Source organism: Lepidothrix coronata, unplaced genomic scaffold (assembly GCF_001604755.1).
Source record: "Lepidothrix coronata isolate B3197 unplaced genomic scaffold, Lepidothrix_coronata-1.0 Scaffold131, whole genome shotgun sequence".
Classification (NCBI taxonomy): Eukaryota; Metazoa; Chordata; class Aves; order Passeriformes; family Pipridae; genus Lepidothrix; species Lepidothrix coronata.
In genome coordinates, this window is record NW_016690311.1 from 1,332,991 (window position 1) to 1,353,864 (window position 20,874).

Here is a 20,874-nt window from a genome sequence, read left to right on the forward strand (position 1 = left end):
CCAGAACTTTATCAGTTAGCCTGTAACCCCCTTTGTATTGTGGTTCACTAACAGCCTTTAAGCAAGTTTTCATTGTCAGCTTCTTTTTTTTTTTGTAGCAGAGTCAACATGCAACAATTTTTGTCTGACAGTCAACATGCAACAGTTAAAGTTTGCTACATGTAAAGAAATGCCTACTGGGGAAAACATTAAAATTCCCGATCGTGGAGTGAATAAAAGCATTAGCAAGATGAAATTCAGGCAGGCATTTGGATAGGTGAGCTCCTCTGAATTCATGACACAATATTAAACTATGTGATAAGTTCTTGTAAGGAGCACTGTTGATGCTGAAATGGAAGAACATGGTGATAAAGGTGTAAACCTGATTTCTGGGTAGAGAATGGGCAGAGAGAGAGAAAAGCAGAAGTTAGGTGATGGTTCTTCCCTTAATTCTTTATTTCCGTCTTCCAACACACTGTTCTTTATTAAACTTTTGTTTACTCAACTTTTTATTGAACTTTTGAATTTGCTATAGGCTTGTTTTGAAAAACTGAAGCTTTTTGTTAATGTCATTCAGGGTAAACATGCAAGACAACAGTTTTCAAGCTATGTTTTTGAGGAAGCTGACCCATTCTGCATCTGGAGATGCTGCTGATCTGTGCTGGTTACCCCTCTCTGATGCTTTTGTTTATTACCTCTGTGCCTTTTCTGAAATTTATTTCAAACAACAGTTGTTTTTTTTTTTTTAATAGCAAAAGAACAGTTTATTCAATACCTGCCCTTTAATCAGGCTGTGCAGGTATTGTCATGTCATCATCAGGCTACACAGAGATTAGTGCTCGTAATGTGGATGTTATAATCTCTCCATGGCCCGATTACCATCTAAGACACTCTACTGTCCTTCCATAATAACTTTGCAATATTTATATTTCAGTGCTTGACAGATTTACAAGACAGTTACTGAGCACAAGGGCCAGGGCCAGTTCCCTGGTGAGAAATCTGTTGTTTCCCCGCCTTCTGGCAAGTTCTCTGGGGAAGTGTAACAGAAGTTTGAGCTTGGATGTTGTGCCAGAGTCTTTGTGAGATGTTAAAGCCCTTGCATTTGGCTTTACCTGAGCAAAGAGGAGGATGGAGAAGGATGGGAAAAGCATCCTTATCTGGGTCATGAAGGGAGACATTCCAGCAGTGGGTTTTCCTGGCTCCATTTTTTGCCTGTGGTTCTGCTCCATGAATAATTTAATATCCTGCCTCTATGGGTTTTTCCACATTGCTCTTGAGAGTTTTACTGGTCTCATGGGGCTCTGAATAGCTGAAACAAACCTGATGGGAGTATCCCTAATTCCAGTTTGCTGCTGCACAACACAGCAAAACCCTTGTCTGTCTGCAGGGTTGGGATGGCACTGTGTATGGGTTGTTGCTTGAAAGGTTATTTTACATCTCTTGGGAAAACCCTGTGTATTTTAAGGAGGAATTCTAAATCCTGTGGAAATTGATTACAGAACTACTCATGCGTGCTGAATGCAAAGGGTTTTGAAAGGATTAGTAATAAATAGGGAAAAATGGAAAAAACTAGCTTTAGTAATGAACAGAGAGTTGTGGAGAGGCAGCAGTGGGGGAAGGGATGTACTTGATGGTTATTTATTTAAATGCATTTTAGTGTTGCTATTTATTGCTGTGTTCTTAATAACTGTGTTTGCAATCTCATTCTCCTTTCCATCATTGCAATCTTGGAGATCAGGGGAGGTGTGCTGGGTTTGGGGCTGTTCTGCAGCAGTCATAGAGGAGATGGCATTCCTGCCCAGTTAGTGTTGTGCTACCAGAGAATTACAGCCCCATCCTGGCCATACTCTAGTTGTACCATAAAAAGCATAATTTAAATACCCTAAATTATAGTTACAGGATTTCTTCTTTTTTTAAATATTATTTTAAAGTACTGAGGTTGACATCCAGAATCTTACCAGTGAGAATGATCTTTTTCCATTTCTCCCTCTGTTTTCTTCAACAGCAGCAACAAAACTGACCCTGCTTACATATAATTTCACATACCTTTATCTGATGTATTTTGCACAGTGACTGCTTGTGAGTGGATTTCAGTTCTCCGAAGTAAATATCTAGAAAAATTATAAACTTATGTATTGCACTGAATATTTTTCAAGTGAGGAAGTACAAGATACAAAGTTGCATCAGTATTGCTTGGTCACAGTCTTTTTATAAAAAATATTATATAAACCTGTTTCTTAGAGAAATAGTTTATACCTATTACTATTTATTTATAATATTAAAGAACTCTGATCAAGATCTGGAAAACCATTGTGGTAAGTGATGTGAATACATAAAGCAATGTAATGCTTACGTATGTGCTGCCCTGACTTGTATTTGGTATCCTACCATATAAATTACATACTTCCTTTGTTTTTCTCTCCTGCTAAAGCATCATTTTTTGGTGGAGTGCCACAAGCATACAGATTCTATCAGTCAGATTCTCCTTGTGGTTTTGCCAACTGAATGATAAGCAATAATATCAGCTGCCAGTTGCAAAGCAATGGTTTTTTATGAAAAGCATCTCTAGGGAGATGACAGATTGTACTGGTGCCCATCAAGCCTTGGCAGTCTGTCATACTGGTCGCTTGGACTCCATCAATAATCTGTTCTGTAACTTTCTTGCTGAAGTGAAGATGATTTTGTTCAGCTGCTCTCTGTTCAGCTGAGAGCGTGAGGTCAAACCCACCCAACTGAAGATGGAGTGACCTCATCCTGCCTTACAGTGCACACAGAACTGATGGGATGATTAAAGGGACATCAGTGGGAGATTAAGGCAGAATCCTTGGTATCTAGGTCCCGTGATTAGAGCGGGATAATAAAGCAGGAATAAGTGAGTGAGCAGCAGATCAAGATCCCGCACAGGCGATTGCTCCCAAGCAGCTGCACACTGCCAGGGTGGCATCCGAGGGACGGTAATTTGCCTGCTATGCCTGTGATTGTTTTAGCTCCCAGTTTTTCCTGCAAAATCCTCGTGGATCTAGTTTTTCTTCTTTTTTTCTTTGCCACGGTGAGATCAGAGTGATGGTGGATCAGAGCCCCACTTGGGTTAGAGTCGCAAAAGGGATTTTAGTTGCTTGCAGAGTAAAATCTGGAGTGATGGTGAGGTGCCCTTCCACAGCAGTGTCCGTCTGTGCTCTGCTGTCATGTCATGGATCTCATCTTCCTGGGGAAATGAGAAGATCAAGTCAATTAGCTCTCCACAGTTACTCTAGAAATGTCATACTCTTACTGACAGAAAATAAATTTTATCCTCAGGTAAAAGATGTTTGGTTTAGTGTGGCTGTATTACATAATTTCTCAAATGACAACTCACACATTAGCTCAGTATGATGGAGAAAAGGACAAGTTTGCTTAAATTTTCACTGTTGTCATGCTTATATTTTAGGTGAGACAGATATATGAAATAATAATTACTTAAGCATAAAGGTGGTTCTATTCTTTGTTTCAATATACACCATCTAATCCTATAGCCTGAGCGATATACTCTTACACATAATCTACATGATATTTTTAACCTATGTTAAAACTACTGAAATTTGACTGAAGTTACAACATGTTTGACTGAACTAAACTTGTGTGTTTGCCCAGTTGTGCTTCATCTGTACCACTGGCTCCTCTAGCGCTGACACAGGTCAGTTTGACTTTTTGCCCAGTACTTATGTAAGGAGACGGTATAAAAAAAATGCATTTATGAAATTCGATCTCTACATCTTGTGTCTGCTGCCCAAAACTATCAGTTGATGCCCAGAGAGAATGAAGAGCACAGAGCACTTCCTAGATTTTTGAAAAAAAGCATAGACCTGGGAGGAATGTTTTGAAAAATTTTTAGGAGTGTTGTTGCTCTGAATTTTTTTTTCTTAATGATTTTTTTCTTAAGCATACAGCAAAGAAAGTGGCATTTTATGAAAATGTGTATATTCTTTTCTATGAAAGGATATCTTATTTTAGTATAGCAATAAGTTACATATCACGACAAGTCCAAGTGGTTACTCAGAGGCAGAAGAATAAGAAGCAGTAGCCAAACATGATGAGAAACCTGTCCTTTTTTCGTCTTCTCATTCCATGTTACTTTTTTGCACTTTTGTCAGAGTACATGTTTAGTAGGAAATACACAAAGGAAAATAGGGTTTTTTAAACCCAAAAAACTGGCAGCCAGACTAAGGGCCAAGTGAGCTGTTTAATTTTTTTTAATGCTCTTTAAGAGATTTCTATTATCAATATCCATTTTATGAGGAAGTCCTATGTCCTTTGGCATTATGTTATATAATTCTTGCTGAACTATGGCACAGAGATGCTGTATTTTTCCAACTTGATAGTTAACAGTTATCCTGGTCTCTGAGCAAAGACATTCCTTTGGGATGCCATCTCTTTTCACAGATTTCTAACTCTCTGTCCAGCCCTTCTCCTTAGGGTCACAAAGATGTTATATAAATGCAAAGATATTTAGGGAGGAGTTTATCTGTTAAAATTTAGTGTTGAACGCAGCTTTCATTTTAGGTCAGATCCTTCCCAGTGCTGTGGGATCAAGGAAGACTTTCCAGTTCTTCGTCCAAAGCCAAAACTTACATCTTTCTGACATTTAAAAAACAAAACAAACAAACAAACAGAAAACCCAACAGAAAAATCCGAACATAAAAAATTCCTTCCCCCAAATTTTAGAGTTGAGAACCCTGATACGCAGGTGCAGTGTTGGAAATACCACTTTGGTGTGTTGTATAAGCAATCATGACATAAAAAGTTGTTTTTCTCTCAAGAGTGATGTGAAGGGAACCGATGTGAGTGCCAGCTTTTGAAATTTGAAAACTGAACACCTGGAGATAGTTATATTTTTAAATGTTTTCAGGCTGAGTCAGAGTTAATGACAAATGGGAACTTTATTAGATTGGCAAGATTAGTAGAATTTATTATTATAATATGCTTAGCATAATAAGCATGGTGGTCTTGATTATTCAGTGGCAGTTTGTGTAGTAATTTTTCCATTAAAAGACTATGTCAATCTGTCAGTAAATCTATTCGTTAGATGAAGTATGCCATGCTTAACCCATATCTAGTTTCAAAAATAATATTAGTTTTCTCTAATAAGATGAGGCATCAGTGCTGTTCACATGGTTTACAAAAGAGAACTCAAGGAGATTTCACTTAAAAACGTGAATATTATAAAACAACTGAAACATTATATACAAGCAAATTCTAGTAGCAGCCCTACCTCAACTCGTACGTAAGTCAACCAAAAATCAGGTCTAGGCAGGTTATGAAAAATGAGCTGAACATTCTTCTAGACTACACAAGCTGTGGTTATCCACAGAAGGGGCAAGTGAAGATCTCACAGCCCTACAATGTTACAATATCTCTTTCAGAAATGATCCCAGACTTCTAGAAAAAGTTCATCTGGTTTTTTTTTCTGTGGGTGTGTCTCTGTGTATGGAAATCTCTCTGACAGGTACACTGTAATATTGGTGTGTGATCAGCCATTAGGCTTAGTTCTCTTAGGTAATTTTTTTATCATTGCCAGTTTAAAACATTTTCTATTTATCTCAAACTCACTTGTTTGAGCCTGGTGCTATGAAACATTTATGCAGTTAGCACTCAGTAACGTTTCAATTTGGTGCCAGAACAGTGCCAGTTAAAGTTGCCAGAAGAGAAGTTTTCCTATCATTCAGATCAATAGCTGAGATTACTATTTTGTCTGGTTTATTCCTCATGATTGGATGCAAGAAGGTTCTTAGTCTTATTCTAGTCCCTTTTTCTTTTCACCTGCCAGGATTTTTCAAGGAAGTAACACCCTCTCTTCCTTCAAAAAGCAAAAGTCATCATAACAAACTCTCCCAAAGATTGCATTAGTCATCCAGTGACTTACTAGAGATTATTTGTAGCTGTGATAAGCACTTGGATTTTGAATTTTCTAAATATACAGAAGGTGGAAGAGTATTGAGCAATTTTTCTCATTATCTCACAGAGTAATCTCTCAGGGTGTAGCATCGCTGAACTAATGGCCCTCAAATAGTAACTTATCAGAGCTGCTCAGGGATTCTTGCCATTGCTATAAAAAGCCATTTGGCAATAAGCAGTGTGTCATGTTAGAAGCACAGGCATTTACTAGAACATGAATATGCTAAAATACTTCATTTACAGACTCTTCAGTGGCAGCTGGTTCTAAAAAACTTAAGTGGATGATTTTGAACATCACAGATAACTACTCCTTCTAAACACTACCTTTTTAAGACAGTTGATCCTTGAGATGGGTGATAAGTTACTGCATTTGTGGGGTGTTTTCATTGGGCACTTCACGCCTGACCTCTCCACTTTTTGGTAAATACTCATTCAGAAGTTATGACTGTTTTGCTGAAGGTTCATTAAGTGGTTTTGCACCCATTTTGCAGTTAAACAGAGGAACACGTAGGAATTGGTTCAGTCTCAGAGATCGTTTCTTGACTGGAGTCAAGGCTTTGTGTTCTTTCTTTTTTTTTTCCTGAGCTAACGAACATATTTCAAATGCTACTTCCCCACTTCTGTAAAAAAATGGCTTGCCAGGTGTCAGACTCCTGTGTCTTCCTTTTGCACTGCTGGAGTGGCTTGACTTTTCCCCTCTGGCTCTTGCTTGCCTGATGACATTGGTGCAGAGTTGGTGCTGTCTTGTTTGGTGGCTTCCAGCTACCTGTGGAGTCCTGGCTGGTCGTCATCAGAGTGACATGTCAGTGCTGTATATAAGACTGGGGGAAAATGGGTCATATAAGCAGAACATATTATTATGGCCAGTCTTCGCGAGCGAAGATTTGGGAAAGGTCATTAACCCTTCGAGCCTGCGCAATGGATTTTTTAGGTGAGACCCAGCGTGCGCTGAACTGAGCCCACCCTTTAGTCCTGAGTTTCATCTGCCGGGGCTGAGCAAGCTTGGACAGTGGCAGTGAGGTCCCCAGAACGTAGGTTTGTTTAGAGTGACCTTCTCTTAGATGGATTGCCTTACAGAGCTGACGAGCTCCATCTGCCCGGGGGGCTGGGAATCGAACCCGGGTCGCAACGGTGAGAGTGCAGCACTTTAACCACTAGACCACCAGAGGCCCCTATAAGCAGAACACAGATATACTAATTTACCTTGCCCAGAGCGTTACAGAATTCTGCACAGGTTGTGCTGGAGTTGGCTTTCACTCTTAGCTGTAGTTGTAAATTCATGAGTAGCCTGCTGCTTTCACAGTTCACTCAAGTCAAAATCTGTAAACTGATCCTGGGATTGATGGGTGGTGGATTTGGGCACCTATAGCAGTACTTGGCTGAGAAAGAGGTGTTACTGCTGCCTTTCCACTCCTCTGATAGACCTCTTACTCATTTCTCTTAGATCTGTGGTTTGCATATACTTGATTGCTAGACAGTCTCTTAAGCAGATGTTGATTACAGAGATCATTGAGGAATCACAGGTGTCCAAGTATCAGCCGAGCAAACAGTCAATTAACATGTCTTTGTGTAGGCAGAGCTGGGTGCTCCCTGAAGCTACCAGGTGTTTTGAAAATTCCTTGTTCTAAAGAACTACCTTTACAATATACACTATTTTAGCTGAAATGGTGCTAATAATGTAGAAATGTTCGTGGTTTGCTGTTAATTAAATAACACATTCAATGATGGAATATGACCACTCGATTCAAATGCTCAGATTTTTGGTTTTGTAGAAACCAAACTGTTGCTGCTTTAAATGTTGTTGCTAAATAGAAACAACAAGCGGGGGAAAAAACCCAACCAAACAAAAAACCACAATACCCCAGAAAACAATAGTTGACTTGCTATTCTCAGGAGTGTTCCATGCTGAAGGTCTAGTAGACCATGCCAAAGGGTTATCATGAAGTAAAAGTGAAAATGTTGGATCTAAGATAATTTTGACCATTAGTAAACATACTGACAAATTATTCCTAACCTTTGAAGAAATACCATGCGTAAGCTTGCTGGGCCTGAGGATAGGGGTCTCTTGGCTTTGTGTGTCTGAGGTCCAGGGCTGATTCTCACTTGCTTTTTCTTTGAGATCGAGAGAGAGCTAAGCTTAAGTGCCTGAGGAATGTAGCTCCTAAAGTTTGAGGAGACTCCCATAACCCGCTGGAGACCAGCATTGAGTGGAACCTCATGGATTACAGTGAGGGCTTGAATCCTCTGTGCTCTGTGTGTGGCAGGGGACCTCCCAAGCCAATAAAGCAAAAATGTTAATGTAGCAAATGACAACACGGAGTATTTAAGAATTGTCTCTGTATGGGAGCTTAAAACCCCCTTTTTTTCACTCCTTTTCAGAAAGAAGACACAGCTCCTCCAGCAAGCCGCCTTTGACTCCTCCCTCCTCTTCAGTATTTTCCCTCATTTCATCTTTCCCTTCAAAAAACAAAGGTAGCAGTGGAAGTGGGAGCAATCGTTCATCCAGTGGAGGTACTAGTGCACCATCATCAAATTCCAAGTTGTTGAAATCACCCAAAGACAAGCTGCAGATCAGCGGAAACAACAGGTTAATGCATTCGGTACAGCACAGCAAAGTCCCCCATGATAAAATGTGAGTATGCATTTTGACAGAGAATTAAATATTACTACTTGCATAAGCACTGCTCTATCAGTAGAGTTACCTTTTGTTTCAGATGGGTTTTGGTTTAAGAGATAATCACTTCAAACTCCTCCAGATCTTTTCCAGCAGCCTAGTCAAAGATTATAGATAATGCTCATGACTGTGTTGAACAAGATCTCTTGCAAAGGTGCATCTTAAATCACCATGAATGAAGGTCATATCACTAGGGGCTCTTAATTCTTTGATTCAGTCTGCATACTTTGATCATAAGGGAGTTTTAGCTCTGATTCAGGTGATTTTTGACCTGCACATGTGAGATCACAGCACTGCTGATATAATTTAGTGTCACAGAACAGGGCATTTCTCACTGGACATAACAGTCCATTCCAGTTGCTTTGGTGATACTCTGTCTTTTGAATCCAAATAATGGTTTCTGAAGTCCCTGAGGACACTCTGAAATACTTACAGGGAAATGAGGGAAAAGAGGACAGAAAACATTATGGATATCATAAAAAATATGAAAATAAAAAAGATAATAAGAAAATGAGGAGTAAAGGAGGAAGGTCTACATTTGCATTGGGAATAGATCAGAGTATTATTGAGCAATAACATATTTTAACTACTTTTTTTCAATTTTCTTCCCTTTGTTTTTCATAAATAGTATGACTCCATCTGTCAAAGTGGAAAAGATTCATCCAAAGATAGATGGTGCCCAACTGAAAGCTGCTGTTGGTCCAACTTGTTCTACTACTGTGAGTTCCTCAATAAAGACTGGCCTTAATTGTCCCTCAATACCAAAGCCACCCTTGCCTTCCCCTGGACAGATACTGAATGGTAAAGGTCTTCTCTCTGTGCCTCCATTTTTGGAAAAGAAACCTGAAGAAAATACAAATAATAGGAAATTTTTACATAAAAGATTGTCAGGTAATTGTTTTTAATTATTATTTGCTATATTCCTCTTAGTAATGTATCTATAGAAATACATATAGAAATAAGTTTCAGGAGCAAATTAAACACTTTTGTGATACTTTAACTTGTAATAAGTTTTTTTTATGTTACAATTTAAATGTGTAATTTGACATACACTTAAATGATGCAAACACCTTGAAATGTGGCTTTTGCTTTCAGAAACTGTACAGATCTTAAAGGCCTGTCAGTCCCAACAGTTTTAAAATTTTACTGTTCTACTGTCTTTAAAGATTTTAGTTTCCTTCTTTCTATATGGAAGATTCAAATGTACATGGAAAATAGAAAAACTAGCACCTTTTAAACTCAAAAATGGAAACCCGTCTGCTCTTTACACTTTTTAAACACAATTATTTTGAGTGTTAGTAGAATGACAGAAAAGTTGTTGACACCAAAACCAACAACCAAAAAACCTTTTTTTTTTTTTTTTGGTCACAATCCATAATGATGGTGACCTCTTCTCCTAACAGGCAGAACCAGCTCCTCCTTTGGGGTCACTTACAGGTGTAAATGTCTCCATTCTCTTTGTAGCCCAGAGATCTGTATTTCAGCACACCATAAATTTGCTGAGAGTGTAGAAAATTTCATTTGTACAGTTTTATTGTGCATTTTTATTTGTACATTTGCCTATTTTTTATTTGAAAGTTTCCAAAAAGGTTAATTTTTATAATGTAGCTAAATGTTGTTAGTATTTCTAAATGTCTTTTGATAACTTTTCGCTTTTGTGTATCTCTGACAGAGAGAGAATTTGATCCTGATATATACTGTGGTGTCATTGATGTGGAAACCAGGAAACCTTGTACTAGGTCTTTAACATGCAAGGTAGGATATCAGAATAAGATTATCTGGAGTTTTAATTCAAATTCCTGAGGAATATGATAGTAAATGGAAAACTACAAATTTCTGCTGTCAGTAATTACCACTTTAAATGGTACCTCTCAAAACATGTTGTCCAGAAAAAGAAGGAACTGTTTTTGAAGTTCAGTTAATTATTTATTCAAAAACATGTTTCTTAGAGTAACCTGGGGAATTGTATTTTTGTATAAACCCTTTAAATGTGGATGCTGACATGGGACAGTCTATGCTACTCCACATGTGGGTAGCAGGGGACCAACACATTCCTCTGTTTGGGGGTAACCTTTGGGTTGTAGATCATGAATTTTAAAATTCCTCATAAGCATTAAAAATATTATTCGTTTATGCAGGATTTAAATAATTCAAGCTCTCCCACTCTCACAGCCCCTTCTCTCCCCCCAGCAGAGTCTGCAGCAGGTACTTGGGAGGTATTTGTGTAAATGTTAATGCTGCTGGAGGTACAGCCACAGCCAGCTCGGAAGTGAGGCTCCTACAAAAAGCCATGGAGCATGCCTAGAGGTCAAACTCTGAATTAAACAATCCATAAAAACTTTCAGTCAGACAAAATGTCTCCTCTGGCTCCAAAATCTTGTGGGACAGAGGGGTATCACTTGGTCCCTAGGAAGCAAAAATCCAGGTTTCCTGGAACTGTGCAATATTTTGCTGCTTTCCTGCAAAGCAGCTTAACCTGTCAGTTTGGGAAGCATCTGGTAAATAAACCACCTACAGAACAAAGGTAAATGAAGCTGGCACTAATGACCCAGAGGAACTGAACTTGAACACATTGCCCTTTTGGAATTACAGAGGGGAGGAAATTGTTTTGCTAAGAGGGGAAAAGCTGAAAGATTTTACAAGAGAAAAATGCAAATAAAAAGTGAAAAAGAGAAAGAAAGTAAAAACATTTCTTAGAAATTACTTATACCTACTGATAAAATATTTTTTGAATTGCTATTTGTGTCTGAATTATGTGATAATTTTTGCCTACTAAAATGAACCAAATCAAAGCCTTGGTGCCATATTAAAAAAAGTATTCTCTGTGACTTTAACAATTCAGAAAAATAACTTCCATCTATTTCACCTTACTTAGAATTTGTGCCATTTATGCACATACACATCTTACTGTGTGTAATGTTCAGGACACTCAAAGAACTTTGAGTCCTGTCTGACTCTGGATTCTGCTGGATGTTTTGCATTCCTTAATATCTATTTGATTACGTTAGTTTTCAAGGAATATGTTAGTGTATAGTAGGCAGCAAAGTATTTTTATAAATATTTTTCAAGTTTCCCATTAAGTCTTATTTTAAACGTTGATGTGTTGAATATTTTCATAAGTTAAAGTAAATATTATCTCTTTTTAGTTTTGCAGGAGTTGGCAATTGAGATATCAATGTAAAAAAAGATTTTCAGTTCTAGTGTTAACCTTATAAAAAACTTGGCAGTTCACGTTTTAAAAAGAAATTTGAAAGAAGCCTTTTACTGAATTACTGGTTTTGTGACTTTGTATCAGACAGGGATATACTCATCCCCCAAGCCATTTTAAGTTTGTTTTCTAAGTCACATTTACATTTGTTTACTAAACCAGGAGTATGATGATTTTCTCTGTTTTAGAGCTGTAGAGGCGTGTTTTGAGTGTTTGACTTCAACAAATGTAATAGCCTGGGATTAATGATTTATTCATGGTTCTGCAGACACATTCCTTAACCCAGCGGAGGGCTGTACAGGGTCGAAGAAAACGATTTGATGTGTTATTAGCTGAGCACAAAAGCAAAACCAGGGAAAAGGAACTTCTTCGACATTCGGATCATCATCAGCAGATGCCCCCTCTCAGGGAACCACATCCCTCACCTACTAAAACTTCCCAGGAGCTGCACCAAAATTCTCATGGAGTTACTCTTACAGAATCAAAGCCTTTATTACCTAATAAACCCAAACCTCACCCCCCCAGTCTTCCAAGGTAAGGAAAATCTGCAGACCCAGTGGTATGAAATTAATAGTGGGAGCTTTTGAGGGTGCGATAGGGATCTGTTGGACGGGGCAGTGTGTTTGCTCTAGGCCTTATGACTGTGTGCAATTAGCAATTACCTGCTGAGTGTAACTCCGGGTGAGGAGGGTTTGGTGTTAGAAGCAGTAAAAGCTGACTTGCATCAATAACAGCAGCTCAGCAACAATTGGGCAATGCTGCTTTTCCAGGGGTACCACCATACCCCATGTCCTTCTGCTCAGTGGGTGTGTTCCGAGACTATGGACAACACCAGGGATCTGTTAGTGTAGATTGCCTTCTGTCACTAATAGTAAGCACTTAAAGGGTGGAATTTTTGACTAGACTTGGTTCAATAACACCTGGTTACTGCTTGCCTTGCCCAGGCCTCCAGGCTGTCCAGCCCAGCACAGTGGAAATGCCCCCAGCGAGTCTCCTTCTGTCCACGAGTCCCCTCACCCTCCCTTGCCTGCAGCTGAGCCAGCATCTCGGTTATCCAGTGATGAGGGAGAATGTGATGAAAAAGAAGAGCCTGTTGAAAAACTGGATTGTCATTATTCAGGTCATCATCCTCAACCAGCCGCTGTACGTTTTAAAAGTTAACCTCGGTCTCTCCCTGGCTCTAAACTTGTAAACAAATTACTTGGGGGTTTTAAGGGTGGTTTTCTGTGGAGTATGTGATTTTATTTTTTCTTTCTATATTTTGAGAAAATTTTGTGGCCTAGTAGGCGGTGAAGGTTTAACTAGTTGCAAAATAAACATACCAAAAAAATGTGTTCATAGCTCATTTCCCCAATCCAAAAGAAACTGAAATGCCAAAATACTAAAGATGAAATTGGTAACTGCTTTAAAGGACTGTGGGTTTGGAATAAGGACATGTAAACAGTGTCTTTTTGGTGAGATTTTGTTATTGGACTTCCCCTCTATACCCACACACATTTTTACTCAAGGTATCAACATCACATTAAAGGTGGCAGTAAAGTGTTTCATAGTTAAATCTTGACAAAAGCTAGTTAGTCTAACTAAAAGCAAATTTATTGCCTAGACTGTATGTCAGATTATCTCCTTTTTTTAAAAAACAGACTACAAGCAGATAGCTGGTAGCTCCTCAGAAGTAGATGTTACATATATATATTTATAATTTTTTTATACATACACTCAAACACACACTGCTGTATTTCTCTGTTTAATCAAAGGGATTCAAATTTGACTTTTGCTTTTAGTCATAAGTATGGGAGTATCAGATAGGAAGAAAAAGATACCAATACACCAAGGCCAAAAATGTAAAATAGTTGTTATGCTATAGAAATAAAAATTCCAATTTATATTTTTTTATCCTTTATTTAAACATCAGAAAGCATATTATTTAGCAATATTTGTCTATAAACAAGTGCTTTGTTATTTAGAGAGTTGTTACTGGAAGTAGAAAACACCAATGAAAATCTGTCTTTTCAGTTTTGCACATTTGGTAGTCAGCAAATTGGAAGAGGTTATTACGTGTTTGACAAGCGGTGGAACCATATTCGATGTGCACTTGACTTCATGTTGGAGAAGCATCTTAATTCACAAATGTGGAAGTGAGTAGAAGTGAAAGAGTTCTTATTATTCTTGGTATTTTTAAAAGTACATGGAACCTGTGATTCTAGTTAAAGAACAGTAATCTTGTGTTCAGATTAATCAGAACGAAGGTTGATGGCCTGTGCTTTGTTTTTTGCAACAATTAACTGTCAATTTCATGAAATATTTCCGTGGCATTAATCAACCTCAAGAAACAATCATTTTAATGTAGCATTGTTAGACTGGGTACTAGTCTGAAGAGTGGTGGTTACGTGGGGTTTTATTTGTGTCTTTCTGTTCACCTGCAGGAAAATTCCTCCAGCATCCAGTACCACAGCATCAGTCCGTGCTCCACATCGGACAAACTCGATGCCTGCTTCCCAGCACGGTGTCAATGCAGCAGGTTTCCTCTTACCCACCACGGTTATGTCATCGCCAGCGTTGGTATCTCCTTCCTGTGTGTCTCTGAATAATAAATCGGTACCATCCCACGGAACGACACTAAATGCCAATCCTGCTGCTTTGGGGGCAGTGGATCCTGTCTGCAGTATGCAATCGAGACAAGTGTCTTCATCCCCTTCAACACCTACAGTGCTTTCCTCTGTACCTTCACCTATGCCCAGCAAACCTCAGAAAATGAAATCCAGCAAATCTTTTAAACCTAAGGAATCTTCTGCTGGCAGTGGCACCTGTAACAGCACCGGCAGCGTCAGTAGCAGCGGCGGCTCAGGAAAGAAGCGTAAAAACAGTTCCGCACTGCTCGCACCTTCTCATTCCACAGAGTCCTTCAGAAAAAACTGTGTGGTGAACTCTGGAAACTCTGGGACCTCCTATCATCCGTCGGTGACAGCTTCATCCCACAGTGTTGGCCTCAACTGTATGACTAGCAAAGCTAACTCTGTTAGCCTCAAACATGACCAATCAGGGAGGGGTCCTCCGACCGGGAGCCCTGCAGAATCCATAAAGAGAATGAGTGTGATGATGAACAGCAGCGACTCCACGCTCTCCTTAGGGCCCTTTGTTCATCAGTCCAGTGAGCTGACTGTAAATTCACACAGCAGTTTTTCACATTCACATACTTCCCTTGACAAATTAATAGGAAAGAAAAGAAAGTGCTCACCTGGTTCAAGCAGCATCAACAGCAGCAGCAGCAAATCAAACAAAGTTGCCAAATTGACATCAGTGAACAATGTTCATGCAAAACACACTGGTGCAATCCCAGGGACGCAAGGACTGATGAACAATTCTCTTTTTCATCAGGTAGGAAATTTTGCCTCAAACTAAGCCAGCATGAACAATCATACGATTATTCATGTGCTTATATTACATGTGTTCTCTTAATTATTAAGTAGCCAATTCCAGGTCCTGTTCAAGTGAAAGATACTTCTCATATTTGTCCACTACTCATTTTGAGTGTTTCTATAGTACATTCACACAAGTTTTTATTAACACTGTAAAAAAAAAAACACCCTACATTTTATGAAAGTAATCTTAAATGTGGTGTTTCAAGTTCCTTATATGTTGCCTGTGAATTGCTTTCAGATGAAATTCGTGTATTTTAAAAATATAATTTTAAAAATCTTTCCAGCCTGCCGTGGAACTGAGCTGTGTGCCTCAGCCTGACTCCTTGTTTCTGTGTCAGGAATAAACATTCTACAAAGTGGAACGTAATGATGCCGATAACAGAACTGTGATACTGTGATAAAATAAGCCTATTATCCCAAGGTGTCATTGACTAACTTCTTAGTAATAACAAGATTAAATGTTATAAATAAGATAGAAACCTTTTTAGTCAGTAAAGCGAACAGATATGCTATAAAGGAAATGGATCTCATGAGTTTGTAAGATCCCATTTTAAAAATTAGTTTGGGATTTTATTGTTTTTTAAACAAATCTCACTGGAAAAGTAGTGTCTTCAGGATTGAAAACCCAAGAAACTTTGTTTCCTCTGCTGCTTAAACCCTGAAGTCTGTGCACCTGGAGGGCCAGGAGGTCAGTAAGAGCTTTTTCAGAGTGGTTTCTTAACTTTCAGTTTCAGCCACAGAGGAAGATTTTCATCGTTGTGTTTACTGTGACAAAAAAAAACATTCAGATGGCTGAATTTATTTTTGTACTTACCTAATCATTACTACCTCAACTATGGAATATAAATTAGAAATATCATTTGAGTGAATTAAGGAAGGAAATTGTGCCTGAAACCGTTGTAACTTCTTAAGAGCTTTAGTTGAGAATTGTCAAGTCTTGGAGAAGCCAACCGCATGTTAGCAGTGTCACATTGTGCCTGAGATTCTCCCCAAAATATACTCTCTTTATCCCAGAAATGTGTTTTCAGAGCTTCTGCTCCAACAGCCCGGCTCACTCATCCTTCTCTCTCTTTTCTTGCTCCCAAGCCAAAGGCCCGTCCCTGATAGCTGAAGGCACCACGGTGAGAAACGAACTGGACAGTTTTCACTACAAGCAAAACCTCCATCTGGATTTCTGGACTCCAAGATGCCTTGAGTTTTCCCAACTTCCCATGGTCCTCAGGTGTGGAAATCTACTGGACTGTCACTTAAACAAGGAATTTCCCTGAAGCCATGTCTGTAGCAACGAATATACTAGAAATGGACACTGGATGAAGTTCAGCCACATAATTGCTTTTATCAGTGTTAACAGTGGTCTGGACTGTTTGCTACAAATCTGTGAGATTTTCCTTACAGGAGTACATCATCTTGCCACTATTTGACATAGTTTGGCTGGGCAAACGAATGTTTTCTGGGGGGAAATAAACGTTACTGTGGACTTATTTTTATACTGATGGTGTCTTTTGTAGATGATAGCTAACCAGACAGACACCCTCAATGGAGAGGACCCCACGACAAGGGGAAAAATGTGTGAGGCACAATGGAAAGAAACCCTCAAGAAGGGAATATGGCTTTAGTGTTTTTATAGCAATGTTCCTTTAATGGAATATAAAAAAAATAGCACAATTCAAAAACTAGTCTGTTTTGCCCAGCCTTTTGCAGGTAATTTGGGATAAGAAGCTATCAGGAGTTTAAAACAAAACAAACCCAACAAAACCAGAAAAAACTTGTTTGAGGCCATTGCTCAGAAAACAAGTATAAAAATATCGTATTTGTGTGATACAAAACCTATTTTATATTCTTTTGAATAAGATTTGATTGTGGAAGAAAAGGTAATTTTGTTCTTTAAAAATTCCAAAACCATCAAACAGACAAAGGCAAATAACCTCTAAAACTCTATGCCCAAAGAACGTATTTATTGACCTATACTGTATACCATAGGCCTTTGTTATTTTAAAAAAGATAACTTATTGGTGAAATTAGGCTGGATTTGTCTTTCAGCTGATAAAATTAGCCCTTTTAAAACTAAGTTTTTAAAGTATTTAAATGTTTTCTAAAACCCATAAAATTCAGTTTCTTTCTGCCTTGTTTGTGTAACTAAATTGTTAATATGAGATACCTTCCACCACTCAGTGAGATTTTTTTTTGGTCAAAATTCTGGAATAAACACCAATTTGACAGGAGAGTTCCCTATGAAGCACAGGTTTGTGCATCACAGTCATCCCACGCCCACCCAGGCTTTATGAGCACGGGGGGCTTTACACAGTTTTATATAGTCCAGCCAATTTTTATGAAATATTTTGTCTTGCATCAAAACACCTCAAAAGTGAATTCCGCTAAAGGGCTCATTGTATTATGGTTTGACCCCTCTGGATGTTTTTGTTAAGTTTTTAAACATCAGGTAAAGGCTCAAAACTAATTAAAGTTTCATTAAGGGGGCAAAGCAAAGGAAAACGAATTCCTAACCAAGGAGAATTTTTTTTCTGCCTTAAAGGGGCACCAGCTATTGCTGAGAAGAGACAATCTGAGCCTGTCCAATTGTTCAAGTAGCCCAGCCTTCTCCCCATTCTGGTGGCAAGTAGTAAGTACATCAGGGAATCCAAAGCCACTCTGAGTAGCAGTTGCTTAGTTGTTTACCTAACAATGCTTTCAGTTTCACCTGAACTTCCTACAAAATCATTGTTATACAGCAAAACAACAAGAAGCCTCTATGCAGACACTTTAGCTTTGAATTGATACAAAAGATCACACTGAGAAAGCAATGTACTAGAGACTCTTATTATGCAAACTTTTAAAAAAAATAGTAGGCAACTTTTCAGGAACAAAAGGATTTGTATTTAATAGGATGCCCTGTTGAAAGGATTGTTAGAACTGCAATTGGTTTAATGTAAAAGGAACCAAAGTAATGTGCCACAAAGAGAAATCAAAGGGTATTAAATCCTGCACATTTGGAGTGAAATCCACGCTCCGATGAAGTCCCTGGGGCAGAGCTTCCACTTCAGGACAGCGCCAGTCACAAGTGCAATTTGACTCTTGGTAGACACAAAGGTAAAGGAAACAAAAATTTGGCAAGATTGGACAGTAGCGAGTTTGTGATCGAACTCTCCTGGTTTTTTAAGGTTCTGTTGATCTGAAAGCAAAATGGCAAATCCGTGCTCCTTCTGTAGCGGGCAGACGTGTCAAAAGTGAATCCCTGTACAGAGCCAGTGTCTGCAGCCACCTGTGTCATGTGGGTTTGAGCCATTGGGAGCAAAGAGTTAGAACATAAATTCTGTCTGCCCTTACAGACCTGCTTAAATATTATGTTTTAGATCTTGGTTATAAGCAGAACATTGTTCCTGAAGCTTTTATTGTCACATAGTTCTTACTGTAAATAATTAAGGAAGCTTAAAATTAATTTTCCTTGCAAAAATTGAATTTGCAGTGGCTGGGTTGTTTCTAGACAGATTTTGGTATTAATTTAAGAGATACAGTTTTTATAGTCTTTCCAACTTCTCGTTATGACTCCTGCAGTTTTCTTAACCTAAAAAATTGCTGCAATGATGAACAAAGAATTATACAAGAAAAAAAACATACTTTTGTATCTTTATTTTGGAATTTCTTGTTCTATTATAAATATTGAAGTATCCCTATTTCAGAAGACATATTTTGTTAATTGATTGTACATATTTAAATATGTATTTTTGCACAGGTCTTTTTTTCTTATATCCAGTTTTGGTACAATTGAGATCATCTAGTATTTATTTATTAATTAATTAAAAAAAAAGAAAAAGCAAATACCTTTTTATAATTTGAAGTGGTTCACTGCCAAGCCAATAGTTAACATGCCTACTTTGCAACGTTAAGGGATGCCTCCGTTTTGTGAAAGCCGCGTCCCTTTTCCTGTCTTGGGAGTGGATCCACGCAAAGGATCTCCCGGGTCCTGCGGTCGGGTCCTGCCCTGGGAGCCCCGAGCGCAGGATCGGAGCTGGAATGGTCGATGTGGCATTGCTTATCAGTTGCCTGATTCCCAGAAGATCCATTTAGTTAAGTGACACACTGCTTCTCTTTTTTTTTTTTTTTTTTTTTTTTTTTTTTTAGTGTTCGTGTGCGTGTGAGTGCGTGCGCATCCGTGTGGGTCTCATGTGGTTTAAAACTAACGGAAAAAACTGAAAGTGCCTGATATAACTAGTTTTAAGCTTGGACTGTTTAGACAGCTTCTCCTTAAAAGACTTGAATGTTCAGTTGAAATTTCGGAGCTTGCTTTTTCCACCTATATATATATGTGTGTGTATATGTATGTATGTGTGCATGTGTATATATATATATATACACATACATATATATATATTTCTGAAATTAATGAGATGGGTTGACAAAAGAAAACAAATGATGCTGGTAACTTTTGTAAAATCTTTTAATTCGAATACCTTGTGTTGCAACAATCCAATTGGTAACTGATATTTAGAATATTGCCAAGGGTATGAAATATGGTTTTAACCTGCAGTTTATTTAACTGTCTCATTTTGGGAAGGGGGAGAGTGGTATTCATTAATTAAATAATTTAGAAAATGTCCAAAACTATTGTTATTCCAAAACAAACAAAAAACCCCAAGTAAGTACCTCTTAAAACCACGAAAAAAACAAAGATGTGATTTCCAAATGGCATTTCTAAGGCAGTTGTCTTCCTGTAAGAGTTCTCTTGCCAAGGAATCTCTCTCTTGTCTTTTACTCATTCTGTCCTGGAGGAGGGAATTGGGCTTAGAAAGATTCTTAAATGTTTCACTGTTCAGCAGAAAATAATCATTTTTACCTTTTGTGCAAGATATTTTACGTTTTAAAGATAATTTTGAAACGAGCACTACATAATGTCAATGTGAATGTAGGCCTTGGAAGCATCTTGCTCAGTGTTGAGCCTGGTTCTAAAAGCAATCTCCTGTGTAAAATGTGTGAATAGTTTGATAATTTGTATACATAATCAAGAGCATCTGATCAGCTGAACTCTGTGTTGGCTGCTGTATAGTACATGAACAAATGTCATGGGATAGAAAAATTACTTTGGATATTTAAAAGAAAAATAAATATATAGTCTATTTGTTTTGTAACAAGTTTCTGTAAATAAAATAATTTATACTATTTATAAGAAAAAGTTGTGCTTTGCTTCATGAAAAAGATTAGTTTGTTGAACAAACATGTTACTAAACAAGGCAATAAAATTAGGACTTTTCAATAAATGAGGTTGGTTGCATGGAATACATTATATGTTTCTGCTTCATTATAAAATCCTTCACTATTAAAGGAAAACATTATCTGTATTGGTGCCTATGTGAACTAATTTCAGAGAATTGGACGTGGTCAAATTCTGTCACTGTACCTCAGCATCGCGGGTCAGCCCGGTAGGATTGGAGCTTTCCATCCTACGAGGCTTTGGTACCTGGTTTTGAGCGGTGCCTGGATCACCTCTGCAGCATTTTCCTGTGCAAGGGACCTTTTGTTACTTAAGACTTACACTTTATATTATTTTCTAATCGGAGTCATGAGAAGCAGCTTTCACAGCCCCAGATGCAATATGTTGAATCATCATGTTTCCTGAATTTTTTTTCATTCCAAAAAAGTATCTTCCATGGTTTTCACAGTTTGAAGAT

At 38.2% G+C, this 20,874-nt stretch overlaps 1 protein-coding gene across 6 annotated transcripts in view; it reads left to right on the forward strand.

Moving 5' to 3' along the window:
* Positions 1 to 20,507, forward strand: part of ATXN7 (ataxin 7) — an 87,399-nt gene extending 66,892 nt beyond the window's left edge. For 3 of the 6 annotated variants that reach the window (XM_017826831.1, XM_017826832.1, XM_017826834.1), the window contains 8 exons: positions 8,290 to 8,542; positions 9,213 to 9,475; positions 10,257 to 10,339; positions 12,061 to 12,326; positions 12,737 to 12,935; positions 13,806 to 13,927; positions 14,216 to 15,167; positions 16,298 to 20,507. In XM_017826831.1, the coding sequence (XP_017682320.1) occupies positions 8,290 to 8,542; positions 9,213 to 9,475; positions 10,257 to 10,339; positions 12,061 to 12,326; positions 12,737 to 12,935; positions 13,806 to 13,927; positions 14,216 to 15,167; positions 16,298 to 16,315 (2,156 nt within the window). In that variant the 3' untranslated portion in view covers positions 16,316 to 20,507. The remainder of the gene's footprint in view (positions 1 to 8,289; positions 8,543 to 9,212; positions 9,476 to 10,256; positions 10,340 to 12,060; positions 12,327 to 12,736; positions 12,936 to 13,805; positions 13,928 to 14,215; positions 15,168 to 16,297) is intronic. The other 3 variants (XM_017826835.1, XM_017826837.1, XM_017826836.1) reach the window with 2 other exon arrangements.
* The last annotated feature ends 367 nt before the right edge of the window (positions 20,508 to 20,874 follow it).